Source organism: Drosophila guanche, unplaced genomic scaffold, assembly GCF_900245975.1.
Source record: "Drosophila guanche unplaced genomic scaffold, DGUA_6, whole genome shotgun sequence".
In the NCBI taxonomy this organism is placed as follows: domain Eukaryota; kingdom Metazoa; phylum Arthropoda; class Insecta; order Diptera; family Drosophilidae; genus Drosophila; species Drosophila guanche.
In genome coordinates, this window is record NW_022995752.1 from 3920505 (window position 1) to 3933287 (window position 12783).

The 12783-nt window shown below is 41.0% G+C and overlaps 1 protein-coding gene across 1 annotated transcript; it reads right to left on the bottom strand.

Moving 5' to 3' along the window:
* Nucleotides 1-7054: 7054 nt before the first annotated feature.
* LOC117587748 lies at nt 7055-7708 on the bottom strand. Its single transcript, XM_034278671.1, has 2 exons — nt 7581-7708; nt 7055-7469 (listed from the first exon to the last, which is right to left on the bottom strand). Exons 1-2 carry the CDS (start codon nt 7590-7592, stop codon nt 7227-7229), a joined length of 255 nt encoding a protein of 84 aa, XP_034134562.1. The 5' UTR covers nt 7593-7708; the 3' UTR covers nt 7055-7226.
* Between the last annotated feature and the right edge of the window lie 5075 nt (nt 7709-12783).

The window sequence follows — 12783 nt, forward strand, 5'->3', positions numbered from 1 at the left end:
GACGCAGCGTGGCAGGCAACGTATATAGCGTTGCCGCTTGCCACGTTTGGCAATTTGCATGAAATGAGCGATTTTTCGTACAGCGAAGCGCAGACGTTGCATAATATTTTCTGTTGTGGGGGAGGGACTGCGGAGTGAGGAGAGGGATGGGGAAGGCTGCATGGGTTGGGGAAATCAGTGGCAGTTGGTTGGAATACGGTTGTGGTGTTGGTTGTGTGAAGGTTGCGGGTTGCCAGCGCCGAAAAGTTGCAATGGAATGCATTAAACGGGCGCATTATGCGCACATTTTCATGCCGCAAATCGAGGCGCGAGGCAGAAGGCGCGTGGCGAGAGTCACCAGGCAGGAGGCGCAAGGCATGAGGCAGGCGTCAGCGTTTTGCCATTAAAAGTTGTGAGGCGTAAAATCAGTATTACACATCCCGCCTTCCCCACTATCTCATTTTCGACTTTAAGCCTTAATCAACGCCTTACTGTGACGCCGATGAGCCGATAATGAATGCATTGTGTGGCCCCCGAAAAGATGGATAAAAAGTCAGGCTTCCAAGCCAGAGTCGAGGGGGAAATATAACCTGTGGATAAGTGTATTTAATGAAGCTGAAAGTTGCTTAATTTTTGGGGTTAGTTTGCACATATTCGATATCTAGAAACAGACTTCTTTCTCCCTTCACTCTTTTACTCATAAATTGTAATTTATGCATGCCACAACACACAGATATGCACACTCTCCATTCTCTTTGGGGGAATCTGCAGCACTACCTAACCAGCCAGAGCCAGCCATTTCCGACCGGGAATGCAAATAATACATCCCACCATCCATCCAATCATCCATCCATCTTGTGCGCCTGGCATTTGATATTTGCTTAGGGAAATCACATTCACTCCAAAAGATTTCTATAGAGTTTTCCCCATGAGGAATGTTATGCTGTGCTGTGCATGGGTGTGAAAATGTGAGCTTGTTGCTGGATTGCTTCAGAGATGCATAGACAAGTATATATACCCGGTACTCGAAGAGTAAATAGGGTATATTGAATTGATGGGCAAACAACTAAACAGGTAGAAGGAAAATTGTATATCTTCTTAATCAATATCAATAGCCGAGTCTGTCCGACTGTCCTCCTGTCCTGATGAGCGAATAGTACTCAGAGACCATAATAGATAGGGCTAGCAAGTTTTGCATCCAGATTTTTGTATTGCTCGCACACGAGTTAAAAGGGCGTGTTGATGTGAGAAGTGATGTAGATGACACATGTACAAAAATGTAATATGTAAAAATCAAAAGGTTACATACGTACATATATATGTATTATGTATCACTTTAAGGTAACATACATATGACTGTACGAATATACTGACAGAGTACCGGGTATAAACGTTGGGACGCGTACAAAGCGTCTCACAAACGTTCATACTCGATTTTACAATATGATTTGGTCGGGAAATTATGTGGATAAATGGTTAATAAGAACTGTAAGAGATTAAACAGCAATACTTTAAGAATATATGTTAGACCAGAAAAATGAATTGTGGATTTAAAGGAAAAATAATTGAATTGGAAAGATCTGCATTTAATGAATCAGCTCTCTCGACTTCAATTAATTATTTTATTCATTCTCATGGGTTACCTTTTTTACCCCCTGTTCTGGGTGGCTTTCCGTACTGCAAGCAAGCTGACTCATTATATATGTTAATTATAGTTCCAAGTGGCTGTCCCCAAGGGGATGGCTGGACTTCGGCTGGACACCAACTGTTGCCCATATCTTTTTGCCATTTTCATTTTGCTCCGTTTTCACCATTTCTCACTTGTGTTTTTTAATTATTTCATTCGTCGGCCGAGAGCCAAAGTTCATTTTCTGTAAGTGGGAAAATTAAAGAATTATATGGGAAACAATGGGAGAAACATAATTAAATTTCATGCTTGGCCAATTGCAAGAATTTAAAAAGTTTTCAACATTCGCTTGACAGCTCGGGACAAATCTGTAGATGTGCTTCTGTGTTTGGGTGGGGGCATTATGCAATTGCCACAATCCACAATTAGTTGTGCACTTAATCCGAGATGAAAACACAGCAACACAAAGCAGAATGACACCAGGATTAGCAGCCCACTGCACCTTCCTTGAGGGGGTAGGTGAAACCACCGAATTTCCCTACAATTTCCCCCTACAATTTTCCTTGCAAATTCCCACCGTGCTCTGAGTGCCTGCTAAATGTTGGGCAATTAGTCGGACGGGAGCTCTTGTTTACTCTCTGAAAATGAGTCGCAAAAACCCAAAAGCGATTCAGAAACTTTAATCTTGATGATGCTGGCGCTGATTTATCTGTATCCTTAACCGATTCTCGCATATTAATCAGTTGACAACCAAAACGTAGCGACACGAAATCCTCAAAGTTGTCTGGCCAAAAGCGAAACTGATGGCAAAACAAAGGGAATACTCGTCTTTCGAGGAGGTTAAGGTGGTTTTTTTGTGCCCATAAGAAACAATGTGCAAAACTTTTCGTGCTCCTCTCAGAATTGGTTTATTCAACTTTTGTGTGTGTGGAAGGACGGAGGAACCCCTGCTACTCCATTACTTAATTAATCAAGCCACTGTGGCCCACGTACACGGCCATGCACACTCACTCAGAGGTCTGTGACTGTGGTGGGGTCTGGCTCTGGGTCAGTGTCTCGGTCGGCGCTGTGGCAGGTGTTTGTGTGCTAATGAATGAATATTCCTTGGTCCTACCTCTTCCTAAAAGGGGTTGCCAAGGTTACCTTGGGGGATTATTGTAATTGGAAGCCTTTTTGTGGTGTGGAGTGTGGAGTGCCACCAATTCACGGAATTCACTTGGGCAGAAGGTAACGTGGCTTAAAGAGTTAAGGAAATATGTAAACCCATTTACAACGTTTTAGATTTATGATTTGTAAATATTTTAATATTGAAATCATTTATCAATAAATATGTTTTGTTTCCATTAGAACTTAGATTGACACTTGTTCAAGGCTCTTCTTGGGGTTTGATCTTTTCTTAATGCAGTGCTACAATCAGAAAGGTTGCAGATCTTAGGGATAATTGATGTAGATGACAGATGTAGAAAATATGTAAAATGTCCAAAACTCACTTAAAGGTACAGATATGAATGAGTACGGTATACAGGTTGTGAAGCGTTCGAAGCGTCTTACAAACGTTCCAACTCGTTTTATACATATCATGTATTTCCATGCTGTTTATCTTCACCTTGAGCTAACCCAAGGCAGAAAGTTTCATTGGGAGAGAGTTGGGGGAGTAAAGAGGGACAGAGATGCACAAATTTCTTCCCTTTTAATCCAACAATAATAAAGTGCTGCCCAATTTCTCTGAAATCCTTAACAATTGCAACTTCTTTTGCTCCAACGACTCCACATTGGTTCAACCTACTTATGGGCTGACAAATGTGCCAATCGAATTGTGCAACATGCAATGTGCAACATTCGCAGCGACTCTATACTGCCTTAACTCTACCCTGACTCGACTCTACGCTGCCTCGACTCTTCCCTGCTGTACGTCTCAATCAAAATTGTTCAATTGTGCAAATTGTCAGGGTGGTGTTCCCACTCATCAGCATTTTGTGGATTCATTCTTTAGGCATGGGGGTCTGGGTGGGTTCTTTAATAAACGATTTTCCGCAAATAAATCAATGACTCCTTTGAGTTGCTTGCTGCCTGCCGGCCTCATAAATATCAAGAGTAATGCAAAATGTTGTCTACCCATTTTTGGCGCTTGGTCTGGCTTTCGTGACGTGTAAGCGGATTGGGCAAACTTTCAAGCTGCCAAACTGCAATTTGCCAAAATGAACCCAGGCCCAGCCCCCTGCCTCGTCCCCTCTTTGGCCTGACCCATTAAATGCATCAAGTCCAAGTCGGTGCACAAATCCTTTTTGCCAGCTTGATTTATTGTAGCAACGGCTGTCGGGTGCCCTGGCTGGAAGGCGACCAATTGGACCATGATTACGGTGGAGGAGGCGACGGCAGACGTCAGAGGTCTCCTCCATGCAATTTGTCAAACTTTTGCAGCTACACAGTTACAACAAGAGTTAAATGAGCTGTGTAAATCGAAGACATTCTAAGTAGCAATTATGCATTTACTTCCGGAAGGAGACCCCCTCTGGGCTGACTAGGAAACTCGCCTACATAGCCAGAGGCACTCGTAAAAAAGTATCCAAAGCATAAAACATGCGCATTGGTACCACTTTATGACTGCAGATACATAGAAGACAGTCGTCCCAATCGGTTGAAGGATCTGCACAGAGAGTCGTAAACAGGGTTGCCCAGCGAATTAGCAATCAAAAGTCCACGCCAAAAAGCAATCGCAAACGAGCAACAGTTGTGGAATAAATCCCGAACTAAAGAATAAACACTCTGACTACTGAGAAAAAACATCGCAAAATAATGCCACACGCCTGGCAAATTAAATATAACTTGGTGAAACATTCTTCACTACATTCCCCATCGATGGGTAGCAAAAGGGTCCAGGTCAGGCCAGCAAAAACATGCCACTAAAATTACACCTCAACTCAGGGCAGGAGGTTCTATAAAAATACAACAAAAATATGCAAAAAAGAAAAAAAAGTGCTGTGCAAACACAGTGCTTAACATGGCCATTTGTCTAGGACCCTCGGATGGTAATAAAAAATGTTGTCTTGCTTTTGTACAACACAAGAAAAAAGTGGCCCTAGCGGTAGCCTGGCATACTTTTTGGCCCAGCAGGAAGACGTGGGCGAAAACATTTGTGTTTACGTGAGCAGGCGGGGCGTTATAGCTGTGGCTCTGAGAGAACATGCAAAGTAGCAATAGGCAAAGGAAGAAGAAAGAAGAAGGCGGCAGGCACCTTTAGAACCCCTGTAAAGATGCGAAGTGGCCAGACAAATTTCGTTGAGTACTCCTAGTGTTTATGGTGGGCCCTACATATGAAGGGCTGATGATAGATTCATTAAACTTGTAGTCGATCGATAATTGTATCGATAATTTAAATATTTATCGAGTTTTAGAGAGATTTTTAATTAGAAGTGGGAATTAAAGATGGATTCGAGAAATTCAATTAATGAATCAATTCCTGAAAATAAATATTTATTTGTATATTACCGATAAGGCTTGTTTCTGGAATAAAAAAAATTACAATTTCGTTTTTGTAAGCGAAATTGGTTAGTCGGAGACGACGAGTCCACATTGACCAGGTTGAATGTTCAAAAACAAAATGTTACTGAAAATTTGGAACTCATAAAATAGTTGTTTGCCGAACGAACATAAAAAAATAATCGATAAATGATAGCTATTAAAATCGATTGACTCTTTTAGAATTTAGTTTGATTGCTTACATAGGGTTTACCCTCCTTTGTAGATCCACCTTTAAAGGGTATGCGAGTAATCGCTTTGAGCGCACACCAACACACCCCCCTTTCTGCACCCTCTACCAACTGCTTTGCTGTTTATTATTGTTGTCGCTGTCAAGAAGTAGTTTCGAGCATTTGCGGTCTACACTCTGAGGTGTTCAACAAGCCGAGCACGTCTCCTCCGCTGCGGTAGTGAGTCCGGTCCATGCAGGAGTACTGCAAGCACTGGGAGTGGGTCGCTGATGTCCATTGAGTGGCGTCCTGTGCTCTACATGAAGGCTTGAGAGTGAATGGAGCTCTGCTATGTGTAGGTAGATCTATATACATGCAGCTTGAAAAGTGCACTGGCAGTTGGACATTTTCGGCATGGCTGGTGTTTGTTTAAGGACTGCCTTGGTGCCTGCCATGGCATGCCATGACTCCGACTTGACTTGGGCTCAAGTGAGAGCTCAAGCAGCTAAGCGGCTTTTGGTAGTTCAAATGCTAAAAGTTTTGCCTGCCACCAGCCAGGCATGAAAATTTGTTGAGCATATTTTCTGGAGTGGATAATTAGGGACATGCCTCGCTTATGGCTCTCTGCACAAAACAATCCTTGAGAAGAAGATCTTCACTTTGGGTCTTAAAACTTGACAATGTCAGTGGCAGGGTGGGCGGGGGGTGGAACTCAATGCGGTTGGCAATAAATTTCACCGTTTCACTGACACTGCACTTTGGCTAAATGACACGGGGGCTTAGCCACCAAATACTTTTTGTTTGCCTCCGAATCCAAGACCGCGAACTGCTTTTTCTTAGCATGCAGCTCAAGTTTATTGCAATTTTATGCATTTCTTGCATTATTCCATTGTTTGGAGGCGTGGTAGCAGCCTCATGTTAACCGCAAAAAAGAAACTAAAAGTGTTTGCTGCTGTCGATGGGTTGTCAGCTGGTTGTGGTCTCTCGCTCTCTCGTTGTGGGGCTTGTGGCTAGATTTGAAACCTTTTATCTAACATGTTTGGTAACATTTACCGTAGGTTTTCTGCTCTGCCAGATATATATAGTACATCCTGCTCGATGCCCACAAATAAGTTTCCCGTTACGCTAGCAAAATCTTTGACAAATTACAAATCAAATGGCGACAAGGATGGCAGGCGATTGAAGGTCACATGTGTGTGAAATTACACTCTTTCCACTCTTAATATAATAATCAGGCAAAGTGATGTTTAAAACAAGTTAATTATAACACAAAATATGTTTGATTTGTAGGGACTTATGTCTTGTCAAGTGGGTATTAAATGACAACAAAGATTAGCTGATAGATTTGATGGAACATAACTTATGAGCAAAACACTACACTGGACTATAAGTCACTGCTTGAATAGAGTAACTAAAGAAAATAAACTTATATCTCTAAAGTTCGACACAGTTTCTTTTTTCTTAGTGTAGAAACTGTTTCCAATTCCGCTCACGCATCATGTCCCATGTCAAGCTTAACCCAACTGTCAGCTGACGTCCACAACAGACAGCGGCAGCAACACACCTGACAGCACCTGAAGGTATGCCCCAGCCACAGCAACTGGCAGGAAGGAACGCAGGCAGGAAAATCTGTGCCAACGATTTACGAGGCAGTCAGTCAGTCCCATTGGGGTGGGTGTATCAAAGTGCTTGAGCATCTCCAGAGGGTTATGAAGTATTTGGGGAATCTCCAATGAATGTACTCAAAAGGCCACTCAAATCTGTTTACAATGCTCTCACAGTTTATTTAGTGTTCTTGTAATTAAAGTGTACTAATAGTTTGTGTTTAGGTCTATTAGGGTGTACAATTTCTTAGAATCAAAAGCTTAAAACCATATCTAAATAGTGTACGTAGATTTTCTTAGAATTTAGTTGTGTAATTTACTCTTCTTTTACTTCTTGCCACCACTACCCGGTGGACAGGAGCTGAGATAGCCACCATTCATCATGCGCTCAAAGGCATCCATCGGATCATATTGGGAATAGAAGGTCTTGTACTTGGCCTTGCGTGGTGCATTATGGCAAACGTAGAGACAAACTGGTGCAATCAGTGCCAGGACACAGGCCACTTTCAAGTTACGCAACGATTTATGCAGATGCGTATCGTGCATAGGAAACTTAAAGTCCGGTTTTGACTGTAATAAAAATATTGAAAAATGTTGGAGATTAATTTTGTTTGAACTTATGGCCCTTTGCGCATGTATTTTTAACTCTGTGGTGCACTTCTTAATTGTTTTTTTTCTCACCTTTAGTCCCATTTTTTTAAATTTTTGATACAACTCAGAGAAGGGATTTGTTTATTCACAAACAGCTTGAATTGAAATGCAATGAAAATTTATTTCCAGCAAGGAGTATGATAAAAATAACCTTAAAAGTCGGCGACTACTTTGTTGAGATTAAAATACTCTTCAATCTTCAAGCAGGGCTGGCAAATGCTCTTCGGCTTAACTCAGCACTTTATTGAAAATTTTAATGGTATTTCATCTGTTTTTTGTATTGTCGTTTTTTAGGTCTTTGACTAAATCTTTAACAATTAATAAAGCTCGATCTAAGAAAAGTTTCTTACATTTTAAATTTGTCAAAAATTTAAAAAATTGGGTTCTTTATTTCGTAAAATCCTTCAAATAACATTAAACACTTCTCTTCTATATTTTTTCCATTAACAATTTTCCAGTTCCTAAAAATATGTTCACTTTTTATGTCCTTTCTTGAGAATTGCCTTGCGAAGTGCCTTTCGATACATAACACGAAAAATGTTTCGTCAAAAAGTCAAGTTGGTTGGGTTCTTTTCCCCAATACAAGAAAATTCAATTAAACGAAAAGAAATGAATTAATTTTATGGCTCTGCCATATGGGTCTATGCAGTGGCGTAGACCGAAGAAGGGGAGGGGGTGGGGTGCCATAAATAAATCACAGCTGAGCTTTACACTATTTTGTACAAGATATTTGAGCACCTTCCTGACTGACTTTTTTCTAAAATTAAGGGTTCTGCCGTATATAAGGTTCTGCTATAATCGTTAGATATTTTAAGCCCCTCTAGCAGTCCACCACTGTGGCCTGAACCTCTGGACAATGTCCAGACACAGCTAACAAACATTTTTACTACTCAAAGTGTCTGAAGGGGGAAGGAGACTGGGACGTGCTGGTGGCTCCATCCATGTTAGCTATTTTTAAAAAGGCCTCGTCTGCCTCGTGGCAATTTATCGGCATTGCTAGAATTCTTTACTCTGTTAAGGCCAAAAGGCCAGAGGCAATCTGTCAGTCAGACAGTCAGCTGTGGTAACACTAATTTCATTTGGTTTTCTTCTACTTCGTCCACTCTCCAGTTCTGTCATTCATTAAACATAGATGTTGCCACAAGTATCTATCTGTAATCATTTATAAGCATTTAATTGAAGTTGATGAATGCTAAAAGGGTATTTAATGAAGGTAAAGAATGATGAAGGAATTTTGGAGGGTATGGGAGTGCTTCTTCACTCTCTATTCATCTGAGTTTACGCCACAAAATGTTGATTTTCCTCAACATATTTACGAGTTTATTCTCTCTTACGTTAACTTTTTACACCGCATTGTTGTCATGTTTATATAAGTTTTTGATTCAGCTTGAAATGTGCAGCCATGTGCAAAAATAAAACAAAGAAAGCAAAACCTCAAACTGGTAGCCACTGCTAATCAGGACACGCACACATGTCCTCTCGACTTCAGTTTACGATTTGTGGTTACTGCTTCGACTCATTCTGTGGTTAAAGCAGTACTGTGGGGGATAAAAGTCTTCACTTCTTGTGGTCTTCAACTGCTTGCAGGGCAAAACCTCTTCCTTGAGTTTTGCAGCATCAACTGCTAGAAGGGTCGTCAGTATTAGTTCACAGAACTGGTGAAGGGAACTCAAAATTTGTTTGCTTTACTGCTCTCAATGCGGATAATTATGCAGTGGCAGTGCCAATGCTGTGGACATGTGTTAAAGGTCACCCACACAATTCCACCACCGAGAATCAATTATTGACTCTCTCCACATGTTGTCCCATAATTACAAGAGAGCGAGACATGCTAATTGGCATGAAATGGCGGATAGGATGCTGCCAAGACTCTGTACTATGGCCAGGAGCCGTGTCGCTGATTGCCAATATCGTACGAGTAGATGCCACGGTTAAGGGTGTGTGAATGCTGCTTCATTAAGGCTATGCAGATGGGGATACACGGATTGTGTATTTGTGGCTGACTGATTGCAAATGTGGGCCACAATAAGGATACATGACATTTCAAGAGGTAAAATTGAGAGCAAAAAAGCTGGAAACATAAGGAAATACAGCGAAAATAGTGAAATTAATATATAAAACAATTACCAGAATATCTTACATTCTCTCTAAATATCCTTTGGCCATTCAACAAGAAAATGGACTTCCCCGAAATGTCTTTAGAGGCAATCAAAATACGTTCCTCACATACTTTGTGAACCCTTTTTGGGACATGGATTGGCATCTTTCTATGCTCCATTTGCAGGCACTTGCCAAAAACGTGACAAATTTCACTTTGTATGCAAATTCAAGATATTTTCTTTCAATTTTTGCCAACTTTAACTTGAACTGGAAAAAAAAAATCCACAAGATTGTCTTTCCTTCCGCTCACTGTACTATTTATTCCCTGATGTCTGTCTCTTTTTTTGGGGGAGCAATAGCAACACCTGGAGCAACGCCTAATTGCTGAAAGGGAATTCCTATAGAATGAGTTTTTTCAGACTTGTATTTTACATTGTTGATGTTTGTTTTTTGGCAAGAAAAGTTTTGGCAAGAGATTGCTTGGACTTTTGGATTTGCATTTGGCAATTAAATTACCAGGCTAACCACTTGGCTAAAATACATTTTGAGCGTTGACTTTTTACTTTTTGCCGACCACTGCCCACTGACCATTCAACTTTGACCGAGGACGCAAGGGAATTTTAAAATCACGTTGCATAGGCAACATTGGTGCATTGAACTGCCGCTCAGGTTCTGAGGCCAAAACGAGAGACAATTTCAATATGTTATGTGCCTGATGGCGTTGACGGCGATTATAAATATAAGCGCTGAAGTCCCCGAGCCCGCCCACTGCCAATGTCCTGACAAAAGGCATTGCTACACTTCGGTTCGTGGGCGTCTTTTATCTGTCTATAACATAAATCTCCTTGGGATGCCTGAGATATTGCTGCTATCGCATGTCGAGAAACTTTCTAGTGTGTTTCTGGCCTAAGCATCTCTAATGAAATTTGAGTAGAATTTTGAACTTTTAATGCTTCACCGCTTACACACATTACGCACACACATTTATAAGGCAAACGTTTCGATTTCCAAAAGGGGGAAAAAAAACAGAAAACTTTTCGCTTCACTTAAATTTATTTCATTGGCAATATGAAACTTGGAAAATGGTCAAAAGTGGTGGAGCAGTGAGTGGTGGAGCTGGGTGCATGAAAAGAAAAAAATTCAATTTGGAAAAACTTTTTAAGATTTAAAGAGTACTCAGCGTAGTCATAGTACTTTGATTTCAATATTTAAACAGTGCTTTTCGATAAGGCTAATGCCTTTTAATTCCATGTGGCGGTAGGTGCTTAATATTACATGCAAATACGAGTTTTCATTGAGTCAATAAATCAAATCAAATAATTGAGTGCACTCAGGGCATATGGAAGAATAATATGAGTATGATGGGAAGCTTATTGGATTTTAGATAAATTATTAGCTGTGCTTATAAATGGTCTGAAAAATAACAAAAATGGAAAAAATTTTGAATTTGAATATATTTTATAATTTAATGCAATAACACATAATGTTAAATCTAAGCTGATTTCGGTGGAGCTTTTTAGAGTGCTAATAACGAGGCTAAATCTCTGAGTTTCATGGGCAAATAAATCTCATAGTTGTAGTAAAATGTAATAAGTTTCAAAATAAAATAGTTGCTCTGAAAAATAATTTCTTTAATTATGCTAATGCTTTGTTTATTTTGGGAATCTACAGCTTCTTGGCTTTACAAGCTGCATTTCAGGAGAAACTATTCCTTGCATAAATTGTACTCTCCACACCCAACTGCTGAGTAATAGCAAGAAATAATCAACTTTTGTTTGCCTGCCTTTGCTCCTGCACTATTAATTCCGTCAGAGTCAGTGGCCTGGCACTTTTGGGCCAAAATATGATTGGACATTTTCATGCACTTGTCAGAGTTAAAGTTGATGAAATATTTTTAGCACAAATAATTTGTTGGCACGAATAGTACTCGTAGTAGACATTGCATGCAAGGGAACAGAACCAAACCGTAGCTCAGTGAACTCCCTCATCCATCTAGCTGTAATTTTTGTTGGCTGCCACTGAGGTGGAGGCCACTGAACCACAATGCCATCAGGCACTTGACGTTGTCTTGTCATTATTATCTATTAGTTATAGCCCACACCATGGCACAGGGCACAGGGACAGGTCAGGGCACAGGGCACTGGGTTGCGTCTCACACTTCCCATTTGCTAATTGTAAGTTATTGACACGAAATGTGCCCCCGGCGGATGACGATGACGACGCTGATGATGATAATAATGATGATGATGATGATGGGGGTTTCTTACTACACCCACCTGTAGGTAGCCCCTGTAGCCCCCGTTTGGCCCTGCAGGCGTCGAGTTAAGGACTGTAATTATAAACTTCCGCCGGCTATTGGTAGTGCAAAAGGATACCACGCTTTCCTTCTTTCATTCTTGCCTCTCTTCCCTTATTAAGACATCAACATAATTGAATTATAAATGCTTTGCCATACTCAAATATTGAACGTGCCCCGCAGGGCTAGGGGCTGCAAATTGAGTAAAAGTTTGGAGGGCTTTTCGGGGCCCAATTGAAATTCATGACTTATGTTGCCCTTTTATGAATGAGAACAGCCTCACTAATTGGTGGCTTGTGTGGCATTTCACTTATCCTTGAAACGTTTGGGATAAGCTTTGCCATTTGTTGGATTACAAAATCTATAAGTTACACGTATCTTTCATTGAGAACTTGTACTGCATTTTGCTCTGTCTTTGTCCCCCTCAAATTGCCTGTGGGCCAACATGATCGGCACGGGTTAGGGTCATAAAGCTAGCATTTCATTTGCCCATGCAACGTCCTACCCACGCGACAAGTAGGAGCTTTGTTAGAAACCGGCACAACCGTGCAATTTCCGCTTCAGAGTTTGACTTCATGCCCATATCCATTCATCCATAGTTGTGTAGCAGTAACAGCAGCAGCATTGCATGTATCCGTCCGTAGTCAGGACAATGAATAATCGAACAGCCACAGGCCCAGCGTCAGACCTAGGCACAGTCCCAGTCACAGCCTCAGAGCAGACCGTGACTTGTCTGCAGTTTTTGCAATTTTGTCACTTTTTTAGACACTTTTTATGTCTGGACGTTGATATGCAATGACTGCACCATCAAGTTGCCCATGCGACACCAAGCCAAAG